General features: G+C 47.6%; 2 protein-coding genes across 2 annotated transcripts; both read right to left on the bottom strand.

The window, feature by feature from the left end:
• Positions 1-4,788: 4,788 nt before the first annotated feature.
• Positions 4,789-7,933, bottom strand: LOC117853599 (amino acid permease 1). Its single transcript, XM_034735917.2, has 6 exons — positions 7,858-7,933; positions 6,572-6,805; positions 6,341-6,434; positions 6,011-6,228; positions 5,785-5,927; positions 4,789-5,691 (listed from the first exon to the last, which is right to left on the bottom strand). The coding sequence occupies exons 1-6, from the start codon at positions 7,931-7,933 to the stop codon at positions 5,080-5,082; spliced, it is 1,377 nt and encodes a 458-aa protein (XP_034591808.1). The 3' UTR covers positions 4,789-5,079.
• Positions 7,934-9,832: 1,899 nt separating this feature from the next.
• On the bottom strand, positions 9,833-15,873 carry LOC117853977 (amino acid permease 6). The gene is made up of 6 exons (XM_034736254.2): positions 15,634-15,873; positions 11,561-11,794; positions 11,359-11,452; positions 11,040-11,257; positions 10,792-10,931; positions 9,833-10,700 (listed from the first exon to the last, which is right to left on the bottom strand). The coding sequence occupies exons 1-6, from the start codon at positions 15,761-15,763 to the stop codon at positions 10,056-10,058; spliced, it is 1,461 nt and encodes a 486-aa protein (XP_034592145.1). The 5' UTR covers positions 15,764-15,873; the 3' UTR covers positions 9,833-10,055.
• Positions 15,874-17,690: the final 1,817 nt, after the last annotated feature.

Below are 17,690 nucleotides of genomic sequence, written 5' to 3'. Positions count from 1 at the left end.
GGGTCGCTGTGGCGCCCTCGCTCCCTCCTCCTGGGGGCCACCCGTGCTTCATGTTCGATGGCTGCTGCTCGCCTCTTGCCTCCGCTGGAGGGAACTCTCCGCCTGCTGGACCGCTGTAATCTCGAGCAACCCCTTGAGCTCATGATGAATATGCAAGCCCTCGGGTTCTTGTGGCTCAGGGATTGAGCGCAAGATCATCATCACGGCCGCCATGTTCTGACTGGCCCGCGTGAAGTAGTGGACACCGTCCCCATCGCGCATGATTTGCTCATGCATGCGACGTGAGCGGTCGCGAGCCGCGCCACCCGTTTGCTCACCTCGCTGCTTGCTCAGCTCGGCGTGATCACGCTCCAACCGCGCATGGCAGTCATCCAGCTCCGATGCCTCCGCAGCAAGGCGTTCTACCTTCTCACGAGGTCGGCCTCCCGCTGCTCAGCGGTGGGCTGGTACGGCTGGGGGTGCTAATCCCCAAGCAGGGTCTGGGCGGTGAGCTCCACCATAAAGCACTCACATGACAAGTTGTTGTGGTGCACCACTTCTAACTCTAATGATGAACTACTCACAGAGTGAGCCTCCATCAGATCGTGGAAGGATGCCGGCGCATACTCTGTTGCTCCCACGAACATGGTGTTCGCAGGGGCGGGGCAAAGCCGGTGCTCGAGGTCCAGCTGGAAGAGCTGGGTAGCGTCCCGGAGACCATACGGCAGCTAAACCGTAGGGTTGTTGACGGCTCTTAAGTACCAAATATAGGTCATCAACTCCTACATAAACACATAAAAGATAAGCATCAACAGTAGTGGTAGGAGTTATTACTAACGAATTCCACAAGTGTTGGTGAATATTTGTATGCAGGTCCATTAAGGGAGAAAACACACCTCAAAGAGCAAGGAAACACACTCTCAACCAATCAGGAGAAAGCACACGGATTGGAGGGCCCACATTAGGGGTTAAACTGCCTAAAGTTACCGCCAATCACCCTGTACCCACTTGGGACCCACCTGGCAGTGTCCCGGATGAAAGGCGGCACGAGGGGAGCCAACCATGGGTCGGCTGAACTGGGATTTATATTGTATCCATAATTTATATTGTATTCCTTGAATATCCTTTAAAGGCTACTTGAATTGATTTGCAATTATGTGAATTGTATGTGAAACTCTTTACTTGTATGGTTATTCTAAAAGTTGTCCCTAGTCGGAGTTCATGAGGGGGCACACATGAATATTAGACTAGCACATGTATTACTTGATGACTATGTTTCACAAGTCATGGACATGGAGATGTCAAACTAATAATGTGGGCGCATGTAGAGACATGTGCTGGGACTGACCCAACACGAGAAGTAGTTCTTTCTTTACACAATATGTACGTTGTGTCCTTAGACCTGAGATTGTCGCATGTACTCAAGATGTGGATCGACTTACTTAGGGACTATCAAATGGTACACCATACTAGGGTAGTTAAAAAGGTAGCTTTCGGGTTTGTCAAGAAGCATGCTGTGAGGTATGGTCAATCAAGATGGGTTTTGCCCCTCTCTGATTGAGAGTGATATCTCTGGGTCCCTCGAGTGATCGGATCCAAAAATGCATGGTCATGCTACATACGGTTAAGAGTTAACCTACAAAGAGATTCCGAATCACAGTACCTCAGGGATGGCAGTGGTTGTAGCTATTAAGACCATCAAAGTGCTTCTGCAAATGTTGCACTTGAAGATGGTTTTGAAAGTGGAGATCTGGTTTTCATTTTGCAGCGACGCAAAAGGTTATTTGACTTGAGGTGGAAGAAGAAGGCACGAAGTGGTTATATAACAGTACTATTGATTAGGTGAATCTCAAAAATCAAGGGCGGTGCCATCGCGAAGACTAGAAAGAGGATCATGATTGCGGCAACAACTCTTTTGATTTTGGAATGATATCGGCTCGGGCCTGTGAAGATGTTGATAAGAGAAGAGAATTTTGGAACATAATATTATATTACAAAATTGGGGGGCATGTGTTGACACCGGTTTTTGACTAGAGTCAACCGTTGTGGATAAGGTTCTGATAGCCGATGAAGGAGAGAGAACAGGGTCTGTTGATGACATCGTGTTGACCAAGACTGGCCACTGTTGACCAGGGTTCCAGAAGCTGATGGAAGACCAAGCGGGCCCAGTCCAAAGTGAAATCGACTACACCAAATAAGGGAAAGCATGGATGTTTGTCTTTCATAGTTTTTAGGAATAGTTGTAATAATTCATGTCATATCTAACTAAGATTTTAGCTTGCTCCAAGGTATAAATATAAACCCATGATCCTTGTAAGGACGACAATCAATCAATACAACCTTTCAGCGCCACACCACCAAAACCCTAGGAGTAAAAGTAGAGTAGATTAGTTCCTTTTAGCATGCAAGGCTGCATTGGCTTCGATCTCGGGCAAGCTTGTAAGTACCGTCACCCGATCATTACGACCTCTATTAGAACTTTCTATGTTAAGTCTTATATTCTAATATTGTCGTGTGGCTAGTTATTGAGTTATCTTAGATTGCAAGTAGAACTTTCTAGGCTTTGTCCAATATTCTGCTTGTTTTCGACGTTGCTCAAGTTATCGAACGGCTTAGATCTGGTTAGGTTGTCTTCATCGGCTTCCTTGATTTGTTAAATGTTCATAGTTATCAGATCGTATCGGCAAGTAGATCTTGCATGCTTTTACTATTTTACACAAGCTAAGTCCGATAGATCTTTACCCCTACCCCTCGTATTGCTAACCGTCTGACCTCTAACGTCAGTGTTCTACTATTGAGAGCCAAAGCCTTGGTTGGATCTTATCCGTATCTCGCAGAAGTGTGATGATGTCATTGAGCTGATAGTGGCGCTTATGAGGCCTTGCTGCCGCGAGCTTGTCTGTTAAGACTAATGGGTCGAAGTTAATGCCCTCTCACCGTGTTATGTTGTCTAAGTTCAATTCACGGTCATGACATTGATTAGATTTTGTTACCTTAATCGGCTTGTAAGCGGTAGGCAACAGACCTTTGGTGATTATGCTCTAGTCTTTTATGTTGATAGATTGAAGTTAATACCCTCTCATTCATGTTGCCTTGTCTAAGTTCAATACACTTATCAAGACATTGATTAAGATTTGTTAATGTATCTTCCTTGTGTATGGTCAGCATTGGCTATCCTTGCCGTTACGTTCTAATCTTTTAAGTTAGTAGATTGATGCCAATGCCCTCTCATTCGTGTTACCTTGTCTGAGTTTAATACATTTATCAAGACATTGGCTAGATCCATTAGCTTATCTAATAAGTACATAGTTAACAAGGGCTCTCTTTTATGGCTGTTGTGTTATAATGTTTTATCTTAGCCCATCGGCTGACATAGCCGATGGCACATGCAATTAATATTTTTATTTACACCACATGCTTATATTAAATATCTATTTGTCATGGTATTTATTCCAAGAACGCCCGTCCATGAGTTCAAAAGGCTTCGCCGCCGATCGGCTCAGGAATTTAATGTTTACCTTGTCAATTTTCAGGTCAAATTGACTGGCACACCTTGCACCACTCACGAGCCGATTTGGAGCCTATACTAGAGTTAAACAGATCTCGTAGGTCCTCCGTGTTGTTCAACGTAGAAGCCTGAGGTCCAGATGTTGCGTCAACAAAAAAATAACCTTAAATTCTAAACTACAAAATGTTTAAAGGATTTTTTAGCCAAAACCTCTCCAAACCTTTGCTCTACCCAACCCATCTCTCTTTCCCTCTCTTCTTCTCATTTCCTTGTGGGATCCACCTATCATCTTCAACCTGATTAACTCTTTGTGCACATTCAAGCCTAATTTAGTGAGATCTCACCAATACCCTAGTAATCTAGGACTACTAGCAAGAAACCACTGTAGTGTTTTTCTAATAGTAGTGGTGCCGCTTTTGAATTTATGATATTATTGTAAGGAGGCTGCTAGCAGGAGATGGGTCTCCTAATATCAATCAATCGAGAGCTCCCCTAGCCCGTCAGCCCATCTCCATCCACTAGTGGTCCTAAAAAAGAAAGGAAAGATAGAAGAAATGCTCACCTCCACCTCCCTTTGCCCTCCCCCTACAGTCTTCCGCCCAATCCGCCCACGCTGCCATCCTCCTCGCCAGCGTCGCCTTTGACGCAATCAAGCACCACCTTCCATCCTCCCATTCCCTCCTTTTTCACTCTACTCCTCCTCCATCCGAATGTGAGGAGATTTTGCTGCCATCCTTGTCATCCTCTTCGTCTCCGTTTGTGATGATCCGATCCCGACCTCAAGACCCCATCGTCTCCTGGTGGTGACCTCGCCACCGTGCTATTTCGCCTGCCTCCCACCGCCGCCCCGTCCCCCACCCTTCCAAACCACTCCTCTTCCTTGCCCCCATTGCATGCACCGGTCACCAGATGTCCTCCACCACCTGGCTGGTGGCCTCACGGCTCACACCCCACCGACGCTGCCTCCAGCCATCCCTCTAGTTCCACAGTCCAGAGACCATCCACCCAACCCAAAACCTCGAATCCCAACAGTGCCGGTGAGCTTCTTCAAGTTATAGGGGTGGGAGTTAATTGGAGAGAATTACTTTTTGCTTGTTGTTATTGGTTTGCTCAAGACGTAATACAGGAGCTCTCGATTTAAGTCTAAATCGATTGACCTCTCCGTTTAGATTACACGTGTCGTGAAATGGAAATATTTATGCGCTTGCATACTCTAGTGGAGAAGTTCAATTATAACTGAAACCAGTAGTATACTGCTTAGCAAACTGAGTACTGTTAGCTGCTGGTTGTTATTGGTTAAATTTTACAGTTCCTATCTGCTGCTATATAAATTCTGCAAGTTAGCCACAAGAATAGAGAAGGATTTCATAACGCCCACAAGGATCTGCTCTCCTATGCTCATCCCGGCCCAAAACGGCGCCATGCCATCCAACCCACAATCGCAGACCCCCTGTTTCAGAATCAAGGAGCTTGAGCAGCTTCCTACACACCCCATGCTCGACCAGCACGTGAGGATCTTCTTTACAAGCGCACAGACTAGACCAGCACCGGCCGGCTCCCTCTGACGAGCACGGCGGCGTACGTATACTCCATCACGACCTGGTCTGGAAGGGCACGTAGGTCTTGAGCGAGTCGCGCACGCCCTGCACGGACGCGGCTCCGGCGGCGATGGTGATGATGAAACAGAAGAAGCTGAGCGTCTCGAGCGCCAGCCACACGCCGCTGAACCGCGGGATCTCCCGCTGCCGGATGTACATCTCTACGGGGAAGAAGACGGTGAGCGGCCAGAAGGCGACGCTTCCCAGGATTCCCAGGATGCTGTTGAAGAATGGCAGGAGCACGGCGCCGAGGGTGATGAGGGCCACGAATAGCGTGCGCCACACCAGGCGGAACACGTTGACGCCGCCGTGCTCCCGCCTGGAGCACGGCCATCGGTCCGCCACGGCGGCCTCCACCGCGGCGAACAGCGGCTGCAGGAACACCTGGAACCCGCCGACGAGGTGGAGCACGATGCACACGTTGGCGAAGTCCACCAGCCAGTAGGGCTCGTAGAAGCCGGAGAGGATGTTCCCCGGCGCGCCGTTGCCGAACGCCGAGTAGCCCAGGCACCCGCACATCATGTAGAACGCCGTCGTCGTCGCCACGCCCAGGATCGACGCCTGCCGCATCGTCTTGTTCTCGGCCGGTGGGGATCGCAGCGTGTCCTGCACCGTCGTACCCGACCCGCCGTCATCGCCAGCTCGTCACAAGTAATTTCTTGCGGCGGCCATTAGAGCAGGAGTAGTATCTTCGCTCACCTGGATTTCAATGAGGATTATGGTGTAGGAGTAGGCAAACGCGATGTTGCCGAGAGCCTGGAACGTCAACCATATCTTCTGCGTTGTGTCAGCAACATCCACTCCGACCTGCGTGCCATACAGCGTCGTCTTCCCCGTGGGACCTGGCAGATTGAACACACAGAGATATATTTATCAAGTACGGAGTATGTGAACTATTTGCTGGTGCACACCATGTATATGCTACCTGAGATGGTCTGGCCGAGGGCGAGGCCGACGGCGATGGTGGCGTAGGAGAAGGACATGACGGCAGCGATGACGGAGAGCCACCAGAGCTCGTGGAAGTTGGGGAGCTGGCTGAAGATGACCTGCACCACTCCGAAGGTGACGATGTAGGCGCTCGTGTTCTGGGTGCAGTCAGCGTCGTGCCCGTGCCAGTGGAAGCAGTTCGACTTGAGGATAGCCCTGCCATCCAAAACCCCAAACCAACAACCGATTGATCAGTCAGTAGATCAAGTAGACATCGTTTGGTTTTGTTGATCATCATTCATCAATCAGTACAAATCCAGGGACCTACGCCGCACTGGCGGCCGCTGTGATGGTGTAGCCGATGCCGGTGCCGAACATGTTGGCATACTGGCAGACGCCGCAGAAAAAGACATACCACCCGCCTGCACAAAGAAGAGAGGAAGAGTAGAGTTCTTGCAGAGTCAGTTACATCCATCTCTGCATGTGAAGTTAACATTTGCTGATTTGCACGAAGCCTCTGTTTGGTCTTCTTGAATTTGCAAGTGTTTGGTTCGAGTACCTAGGTAGGACTCGACGGCCTCGGTGTAGGTGTAGTTGCGCTTGCCGGTGGCAGGGTCGCCGACGCGGTAGCAGTCGGAGAGAAGGCAGCAAGTGTAGTAGGTGATGGCCGCGAAGAGGAGGAGGATCACCGGCCCGGCCACCCAGCCCAGCTGGGCCATCGCCCACGCCAGCGACAGCACACCGGAACCGATCACCGCCGTGATGATGTGCGCCGCCGCCGTCCATACCGTACCTGTGCAAGCATGGATACGAAACCAATGCAAGTAGTATTACTTTGTTGTACTACTTTTGAATTTATTGAACTTGAAAAAATTATCTCAACATATTCTTCAATACAGGAATAGTTAAATCATTTATCACATTTATTCCAATTCATCTTCTAGAGGGTGTGTATGTATGTCGCCACAAATTCTAGAGGGTCTTCTAGAGGGTCTTGTGAGGGTTGGGAATCATTTAGCACATCTATTCCAATTCATTTAACACATTGACACACCGGCCGATTCCCACAGGACACAATGCCCTCAATGGTGGATCTAGCCTTGGAGAATAGGTACGTTTTTCTTCATTTTCTTCTTCTTCTTTCTTTCCCCTCAGAGAGGGTATCCATTGTTTGGGGAGGTAGGGGGCTTGAGCCCCCCCCCCCCCACCCCCCACCCCCCACCATACCTTAGCACAATTATTCACACCAAAATTACCATCATCGCAACCGCAATTGCAAAGTCCCTCCCTACCGTGGTTCTTGTCCTCTGCCACCACATTGCTATTTTATCCTCTTTGCTTCCCTACCCACTACCATTGTCAGCACCTAACAAGCTGATATGAGCTAACTTTCACTAAGGCGTGCTACTAAGATAAAAATAAGCTTGAAATAATACTGGAAGATGGATGTCCAAGAGATTTCTTCGTAATCTCTTGAGAAGGACGTAGGAATCGAGTTAAAAAACGATTATTAGTTATTTCTATTACCATAAAGTTCTTTAAAGTTAAAATGAAAATTCTTGAAAAAAAAACTAAAAAGACAAATGTTAGTTCCTATGCATCTCTTTTTACTGTGATATATTATGTCCTAAACACTTCATGCATATCCATACTATTGAAAAAATAGTCTCCCAATCTCCACATTTCACGATATAATCCGTAGTATGACACATTGGTCTAGATCATTGCCCCCCGGCCGCTTATGTTAATTTGCATGAGGCATGCATGTTCAGTTGCCCATGTCTGTTCATCAAACATCCAGAAGAAGCCCAGATTCAACATTAGCGAGGTCCGAGATTCATTTACCTGTCCTCTTCTCCTTGCCGTCGTCGTCAACCTCGCCGTGGGCTCGCATGTCGATGTCCATGGCTCCGCCGCTCATTCCCTTCTTCCACTACAGACCCCGGCGTGCCCACAGCAGAGAATACTGTGCTTAATTGGTTCCCTCGCCTTCCTCCGGTGGCATGCAGGGCAGCAAGACGTGTGTGCTCCGCGTGCGGCGCCGGCCGGCCATTGGACGGGAGAGGGAATAGGGGAAGCTATATATAGGCATAGGGGCGCCGGCGAGCGAGGGAGAGAGCGCCACGCTACCGATGGAAATGAACGCGGCACGGGTGGGCAGGTAAAGCTTGGGCGTGGAGCGACCACAGGTTGACGCATGTTATGCTTCCTTTCCCCGTCTTTCGCGGTCGCAGAGCTACCGGAGATAGAGAAGAAAGCCATGCGTGCGCAGCCGTGAGGGGGGAGGCAGAGAGCCAGAGCAAATGAGATGCACGTTTTTTTCGAAGAAAGGAAGCTTTGTTTTGATTTTTAAGAACAGTGCAACCAGTTGATACGAAGTTTTGAAAACACTGACCTCTAGATAGTGGGATTAACATGATCCAACAAACACGCTAATGGCAATTAATCTTTAAATAGACCGCTATCTATGTGCCTGGTTGCAAAAATCCTTGGCCGCACATGCCAATCGTTGTGATGACCCAATAACACAGTCATACGAAGCTAGCCTCTACAAAACATCCCATGTAGCCGTGGAGTAGTGCTGGTTGCGTGGAGTACTATTTCTAGTATATGGTTGTTCAAGAAAATAGTCTACAACATATAAGTTACAAGGTGCATAGTCATTGTAGATTATCCATTTGAGACTTTGTGATAGTGGATTATAGGTTCTCCTTTTTAACTATAATTTTCTATCCGAGAAAATGAAAAAAAAAGTATTACATAATCTATTTTGCGAGCCCTCTAAAACACCTAGGTGGCATTTACCTTTTCGTATCTTGTGCCTAAAATATCGCTTCAGATTCTAGCAAAACATTTTACCTCGATATTAGTAAATTTGGTTTAAATCTTTTAGTCCATAAAAATATGCATTAAATCTCTTGCAGAATAATTCTTGATTTTACTGATCATACCACATTTCAAACGTGTCAATTAGCTACTCTCCCTAGTTAATTAGCCTATTTTAGATTTTCTAATGAATGTAAGTCATACTAAAATTTCTAATCATACTAAATTTTTTCTATTTCCCTCCTTTTTCACTTGATTATTTGTTAGCCCTCTCACAAATAAATGAGCCATCTTCACCAATCTTACTATTACTAATTGGAGACTCCTTTTGAAGCTTCCAGGTGAAGTCACCTAGGATTCCTAAATGGATACTCTAGAAAAAGAGAGAAATTCTAGAAATTCTCACAAAAAAGCAAAGCATCTGGCCATTAATTGGTAAACTCAAATCATCATAGCTATTGGATCTATTATGTTTTCTAAAAAATTACCCACCTATGTCATTATAAAAATATCCTAAAGTAGCCCCCTAAATCTATATATAAATTACCCACCTTTATCATTATATAAAATTAACTAAAGTAACCCCTAACCTTCATCAAAATTACCCACTCATGCCATTATAAACAATATTTAAAATAACCTCTTAAATTTTCAACAATATTTAAAATATCTATATGAGTATTGTGTTGGAGTATTGAAAAAATGAGAGAGTAATAGGTTAACAATTTTAATTATTAGGTAGGAGTTTAATTTCTAATAATTTTCAAATTCAATAGCTTTTAAAAATATTAGGTTGTGCTCCTGCACGTTGATGGACTAGTATAATGAATTGGCGATGATACAATTTGACAGTGAGTACTTTCTTAATCGTGGCGCACAAATATAAAACCGCATGCATTTTTTTTGCAACCAAAGCGAGTATATAACTGCCCGGCACCTAATTGCACGGCTGGACAATTCGCATTCATTGCATTGCCTTTTGATTCTTTTCAGGTTGAACAAGGCTGGCTACCTCTTAAATTCTTATATCAACCCAGGCTTTTGTACAATGAACAATTCCAAGACGCCATCGAAACCTCTCCCCGGATTTTTGAGCCACAGAACGGAAGATAACTCTCCCCGGAACACATCTAGGCCCTAGGGATGCTTTGAGCGAGCATCGCATGGTCCTACACAATTTCTAACCCTTTAGTGACACAGAGAAGCTCAATCATGCATCATGATTTGGTCTTGAAGGGGACGTAGTGCTTGAGCGACTCGGTGACGCCCTCGATGGAGGCGACCGCCGAGGCGAGCGACACCAGGAAGCACAGGAAGCTGAGCGTCTCCAGCGCCAGCCACCTGGTGCTGAACTTCTGTATCCGCCGCTGCCGGATGTACATCTCCACCGGGTAGTACACGGTGAGCGGCCAGAACCCGATGGCGCCGAGGAAGCCCAGGATGTCGTTGAAGAAGGGCATCACGATGGCGAGCACCGTGCTCACCACCACGAACACCGTCCGCCACGTCAGCCTGAGCATGTTGACGTTAAACCTGCCGGCCACGAGGGGGTGCTCGCCGGTGACGAACTTGGAGTTTGGCCAGCGCGCGGCGAGCTCCGTCTCGACAGCAGCAAAGATGGGCTGGGAGAACACCTGGTAGGCGCCCACCAGGTGCACCACGATGCAGACGTTGGCGAAGTCAATCAGCCAGTAGGGCTCGTAGAAGCCGAACCCAGTCATGATGTTGCCCGGTGCGGCGTTCCCAAATGCAGCATAGCCAAGGCAGCCTGCGAGCATGTAGAACGCCGTGGTGGTCGACACGCCCAGCAGAGTCGCTTTCTTCATTGTCTTGTTCTCGGCCGGAGGGGACTTCACTGTGTCCTGAAGTTTCAATTTATGTTCTAAGAGTTAGTGACTGACTGGAGTTCGTATTGCTAAACTCTGAACATTTTTATTGAGTGCTCGTGCTTACCTGGATTTCTATGAGAATCATAGAGTAGGAGTACGCGAACGCAATGTTGCCGAGAGCTTGGAGTGCCATCCAGATCTTCTGGGCTGAATCAACGTCTACTCCGACCTCAGTGCCAGTCAGAGTAGTCTTACCAGTACTGCCTGTGAGAACACATCACGGCACACAATGTGTCAGAAGATGATCAGAAAGTCTATATATCATTGTGAAATACCTTCTTGATGAAATTTACAGGCTTGTAGCTAGTTCACCTGAAATGGTCCGCGCCAACGAGAGGCCGACAGCAATGGACGAGTAGGAGAAGGACATGATAGCGGCGAGGATGGACAGCCATGATAAGTCGCTGAAGTTTGGGACCTGGGAGAAGAAGATCTGCACAATCCCAAAGACAACCATGTACACGGTGTCGTATTGGCTGCAGTCTGCCGCGTGACCCTTCTTGTGAAAACAGTTGGCCTTGTGCACAGCCCTGCTCATCGTCAATTCAACCAAAAGAGATCTCAGTCGACGATGAGATTGGAGGATCATCAGAATCTATGAATGAATGAGCCTATTGCAAGAATTGCTTACGCCGCACTGATGGACGCTGTAATGGTGTACCCAACGGCAGTTCCAACTAAGTTGACATACTGGAAAATACCGCAGGACCAGACTTGCCATCGACCTGCATCATAATTCATACACAGTACGCAATATACATCATCTTCCATGTGAAAATTCAGAAAATGATTCATTGGTCTACTTCAGGTGAAAACATGAAGCAGCTATGTACCCAGATATGCAGCGACGGCATCCATGTAGGTGTAGTTCCTCTTCCCGGTGGCCTGGTTGCCGCTCCTGTAGCAGTCGGCGAGGAGGCTGGAGGTGTAGTACGTGATGAAGGCAAAGATCATCAGGGTCACCGGTCCAACAACCCAGCCAAGCTGTGCTGTCGACCAGGCAAGGGACAGCACGCCAGAGCCGATGACCGCCGTGATGATGTGTGCGCTCGCTGTCCATACCGTTCCTGAAATAGATCAAGAAACTGAATGAGCTGTAAGTTGCAGTAAACCGTTCTGAATCTTTGAATGTTTATAGCACGAATACGATCAGTGCCTGAGTAATGACAAGAACCTTTAACCACATTGAAATGCAAAGTTATTTTTTGTTTAGAAAGAAAATGATTGTATTTCTACGAGTTGTTGACCAGAGTCTCCCATTGGAGATTTGGAGTACACAAACACATAATGCTCCTTATATATCATCACCTACTAATTAACAAGCAATAATTCGATCAGTTGCCCTAACCTAAAACAAAAATCTGACACATGCCCAAATTCAGAGAAGAAGACCTGTGTCCCTGTCTCACATGGTCAGAGAGGCACAGACAAGTCCAAATGAATCATTGAACGCCGGAGACACAATGTCTCCTCACAGAAAGTCAATAACAAAAAGGCCTCATGTCCCCTCACAGAAAGTCAATAACAAAAAGGCCTCTCGCACGCCCCTTGGTCAACACTCAACAAACAAAGGCCCCTTGATTTCCGTTTGGTCCAGGGTGCTATATAAAATATGTGACTGCCCTGGCTGATTGCTTGGGGATTGCTGGCATAAAAATGCTATCCTATATTCCTATCTGCATAGGATGTAATTGTCGTCCTAGCAATGGACTAAAGGACAGGAAAAAAAATACCACGCATTGCCCCTTTTTAATTTCCTCATCCTTTCAGACAAGAACGCGTGTATTGCTAACATTAGGGGGGCAATAGTGAGATGAAATGATCTCATATATCATCTGCAACCTCCTTTAATGAGATGAAATAAGAGAAATCAAGGGGAAATATTGATATGTATTTGTCCAGCGGAAAAGAGAGGGAGCAATGGTGTTCATAGGGGTGTGTGCCAAAAGGTCAGAGACGGCGGCCTACGGTGTATGTATGCTTGCATTGATAAGCTCATTGCTGCTGACTGTTGCTTGTCATATCTCCTCGCCGACTAGCTATCTATCAGGTCAAAAGATGCAGCTGATTAGCCCTCACACTGAAGCAGGTCATGCCTGTATTCTTTTAGAGTACTGCTCCAACCTCCCACCCAAAGAATCCACCTATGTGATGTTTAGACTCCTGGTCAGAGTAACTCTGCTGACCATATTTTCCGCGAATGTTTGATATTCAGCGAGAGTATCCAAGTGAAGGAGAGAAACAGAAAGCAAGGATTCTGTCATCCAAATGTTTTTGGTTTTGCGTCAAGGACACAGATTCTGCACAAAGAGAAAACCACCAGGAAGACCAGCCAAAAGGTATGTTGATTGTTGAAGATTAAGGCCCCAAGGTAGGGCCCCTGACATGGAAACGCAGGCTGATTAACACTCGCAGTCGAAGACACCGGTGGCGTGTAAAAGCAAGTGCTAAACATTGCCGGTCAAAAAGAACTGTAACTTTTGTCCAACACGTGCAGAAGAAGGATTCTATCTATAAAGTACAAGCTGAATCAGAAAGTTGCATGCGAGTAGTTCCCTATTCACACTAGGGCAGAAGCACGCAGTAGAAATATGTACCAGGTCAATTGGCATCTAAGCTCTGCGGAACAAGTTTGCCTTTAACCTAACACAATTCCAATATGCACATTGGATAGTACACAAGGGAGAACAAAAAACAAGCAACTTTACTTCAATATAAAATATAAAATAGTGATATCTTTCACTAAAATTCTCCGAACAATCAGATGATTAACATCTAATGGCCTCTTAGAAGTAGCAAATCTCTGAGTTAGAAGAGATTTTTCTATTTTGCCTCTCACTAGTGTCTCAATATCTCCTGCATTAACAAATGATGAAATAATGATGCTGCCCTTTTGTAATTATTGTCCCTACTGACTGTATTTTGCATTCCAAAATGGTCTAATGCCAAAAGAATTACTCCAGTAAAATCAATAGGAAATTGTTTGGAAAGTAAAATCAATAGGAAATTGGTCCTCCGATGAAAAGTATTCGATGTTACGGAAGTCATGGCTAATATCTCTACCTAATATTAAAGCGGTTGTTTCTTCCAACCGTCGTGGTTGTTTTGCAAAAAAAAATCCCTTACCTTTTTCGTAATCAACCCGCAGTCCTTGGAATATGTCATGACGATTTTGCAAAAAGATCCCTAAACTTTACTGCAATTGATCCGAGGTCCAACCTTTGCTCCTGTTCTTTTGTCCCGCCCATACAACGCGCTTGCCGGCGGCGGCATGGGACGCGCGCCACCGCTCCATCGCTCGTGTGGCCAACCTTCCCCACGCTCACCACGCACTACTGCCGCTCGCCTGGGACCTCACCCCCCCTCCCCGTCAATGACGTCCATTCCCTTCAGATCCGGAACTAAGACCTCCACATCTAGCAATTGGGGGCTCAATTTTGCACTTGATTGGAACGATTTGGAGTGGATTATAAAAGGGAGGTGGATGGAAACGAGAAGAAGAGAAGAACGCACTTCTGCTCATGGTAGCCAGAGGCGCTGTGGCCTAATGCTCGAAGCGGGAATGAGGCTAGGCACAGGGAGGACGAGCGCTTGCCTGGGCGACAGCAAGGATGGTAAGATGCACAGCGCCTGGACGACGGCGAGGATAGGGGCAAGATGCGGGTGGCGCCGATGGACGAAGAGGCAGCAACTGGCTAGATGACGATGAGTACAGGGGAAATCCAATGAATGGATAGAGCGGAAGTTAAGCGGTGATTTTTTTTCCATATGTGGGTCCCACAAAATAAACAGATGACATCAAACCACGCACAAATATCTTCTACTACTATACTTGTAAGGAGAGAACTACTAGAGATAACGTACCAACATATTGTGAAGCGAAGCCAACATATTAGAAATAAGCGAATAAGAACGTAAGAGTAAGTAAGGATCCATAGCAACGCACGGCATTTCTGCTAGCTCTGTACTAAAGATATATTTAAAAATCCAAATAAATTAATAATGAGATGTAATGACGTAATGCAGGCCGCTTCCCTGCGCGGCTGCGCCGTGTCATTTGACCTGGGTCTGCGTTGGACCAGCACCAGCACGCGACCCATGCTGGGCACTGGGCAGTCCCAGCTGCCCCAAGCCCGCAAGCGCGTCGTCCTCCTCCTCCAGTCCTCCTCTCCTCCTCCAGGCACGCAAAACAAAGACGAGCTAGTATAATCTGGCAGGTCCAATCTGGCAACGATGCAGCAACATCCAGCTGCCACGAGACAGGATCTTGTTGGGCCGTGCACGTCAGGGACGGATGGATGACTGACTCGTCCCGTTGTGCAGCGCCGAGACAAAATTCAGCAGCTGGTGCTGCTCCCATCGATATCACCGAAAGTTTTGAGCCATTCTTCCTAAATCGATTATGATGATAATAATAATCGTAATAGATGATATGATGATATACACTTTGAGGAGAGCTTGCAAATCAAGGGAAAGAGGGAGGGAGGGAGGGAGAGAGAGAGAGAGAGAAGAGTGGGCCTCGGCGCCTCGCCGTACTTCCCCTGAAAGAGGAAGCAAATCTTCACCCGAACTCCATCGTGGGAACACCAACTACCCCCAGCCTACAACGGGCACCACCTCAAGTCCGCAAGGCGCCCTGCTATCTTTTTTACTGCTACAACTGCCTTCGATCATCGATGGAGGATTTTCGATGCGAGGAACCACGGCTAGCACCGGGCAGTTGTATGCACGCCGGAGGCCGGACTGCCCCTAGATTTTTCTTTTCTTTTCTTTTCTTTTCTTTTTGGTTTGCTTTCCTCCGATTGGTTTGCCTTCCTCCGAGGCAGGACGCAGGAGATGAGGGAAGGGGGAAGATAGTACTAGACGAGAAGGCGGCGGCGGGACTGGGCTCTAGTTGTTAGCTTACCTGTGCGCTTCTTCCTGCCGTCGTCGTCAAGCTCCTCGCCGCCGGCGCCGGCCCGCGGCTGGGGGTAGTACCGCCCGTCGGCCGCGCCGTTGCCCCCGTGGCGCGCCGCCATCTCCAGGTCCTGCGTCATCTCCGCCGCCGGGTGGGACGGGCCGGCACCGTGCGGTTGGGGGTAATTTGTGTCGAGATTCGGAGGAAGGAATCCCGTTCGGTCTGTGCCGCCGCGCCGGGAGCGAGAGCCCGCGGCAGATTTTATACGCGCACGGCGCGGCGCGAGGCGTGCTAGAGGGAGGAACACGCTGGGCCGGGCCCGGTACGGTCGAGTCGAGTCAGTCTTGGAAAAAAAAATTAAACGCGTGGCCGGCCAGTACACAGACTCTCGCGCCCGCCTTCTCTGCCAGGAAGCGTCAATGCGTGGGAGGTCAAACTACGGCTCATTAAATGTGTACAGCAACCGCAGCCAAAAGGATCTCGCTTTGTCGATTTGAATCTATATGTTTGGATTATGGTTTGTTTATGTGAATCTCGTCCGGATTAAATCAAACACGCTATCAACTACCCTTATTCCGGGGTGCTATCGCGTCACCCGGGCTTTTCGTGGACGTCCGATCGTGGGCGATCCGGCCATCCCGGGGTTGCCACGGGAGCACGCAGTTTTACGAAAAGTTCCTTAAATTTTCGGCTTATCGATTCTGGGTCCAAGGAAGGCCCCCGTCTACGGTAAACACGTTTGTTTTTCTTACGTGGCGCTCCTTGTGTCCAAAATATTTCTACACTAAGAAGAAAAAAATTCAAAAATCGTGCCGATTTTGCAGAAAGACACCCACCTGGCATTTTGCAAGGAGCCCCCCGCCGCCGCTCGCCCTCGACGCGTGCCCGCGGCCCGAGATGCTCTGTCCCGAGGTGCTAGGCTATGTGTCTTCGTCCCACTGGTTGGAAGCCTTAAGGATAAGGATGCGCTTGTTGATTACTTCGTGCCTATTAATGAGGGGTCCTGTCGCGCCCCCTAGGCCTGGCCACATCGCCTCCTTGATTGCTTCATGCCTGTTAATGACAGGTCTTGCTGTGGCCCCCAGGCCTGGCCACATCGCCTCGAATTTGCAGCTGCCTGATCGTGGCCGACTCAGCCGTCCAGGGCTGCCACCGGAACGCGTAGTTGTGCGAAAAAACCCACAAGTTTTCAGCTTATCGATTTCGGGTCCAGGGGGCGCTGCTCCATTCCGAGGTGTTGGGCTACGTGTCTTTGTCCCACTGGTTGGGAGTCCTGGTTGGAAGCCTCAAGGATAAGGATGCGCTTGATTGCTTTGTGTTTGTTTATATTAAATATATAAAATTGTTATAGGTGGCAGCGGTGGTGTATATGTGTACATCAGCGCAATGTTGATATGTTCTTTGGTACGCACATGTGGCCACCAACGTGTTGATATGTAGTGCTTTTTTTGTTTTGGATTATGTCTATATATAAGCTTTTCGCTTTAATGTATTGATGTTTGGAATTCCAGAGTTTCTCTTGGTTTGGATTACCCACTGCGATTATGGTGTGGTCTAGGCTATGTGATGTTTCGCTAGCGAGCAAGAACTTGTGTGTGCGTGCTCGTATCGCTCGCATGTGAGATTATTGCGGTGTTCGAGATGGACACCCTGCTTTGCATCTTTATTTGGTCCTTGTAGACGAAAAGGTGTGTGCTTTTCGTTCGGATTGTAGTTGTATTTATGTGTATGTATGTTGATCGGACTGTTGGGTGTGTAGGGAGACGTTATGTATGCAGAAACTGGTGGGCGTGATGTTGATAAGGTTAGGAGTGCCGTCGAAGAAGGTGGTGTGTATTTGTTTAGTAAGTTTCTTGTGGTCAATATGAAGCCTTCCTACAAGCCTTTTTGTGCGAAGTATATGATCAAACTCACCCCATGGACGAAGATGGATCGTGTTGAATCTGTCGTTGAATCGTTTCCTCGATTTGTGTTTCACTTGTCGCCACTTTCTGATCTTTCTTTGCATGTAGGAAGTCAGGCATATTTTGCAGGTTAGTGATGCGATATTGATTATTAGGTTATTT

This window comes from Setaria viridis, chromosome 4 (genome assembly GCF_005286985.2).
Source record: "Setaria viridis chromosome 4, Setaria_viridis_v4.0, whole genome shotgun sequence".
NCBI lineage: Eukaryota > Viridiplantae > Streptophyta > Magnoliopsida > Poales > Poaceae > Setaria > Setaria viridis.
This window is presented reverse-complemented; position numbering and strand designations above follow the sequence as displayed.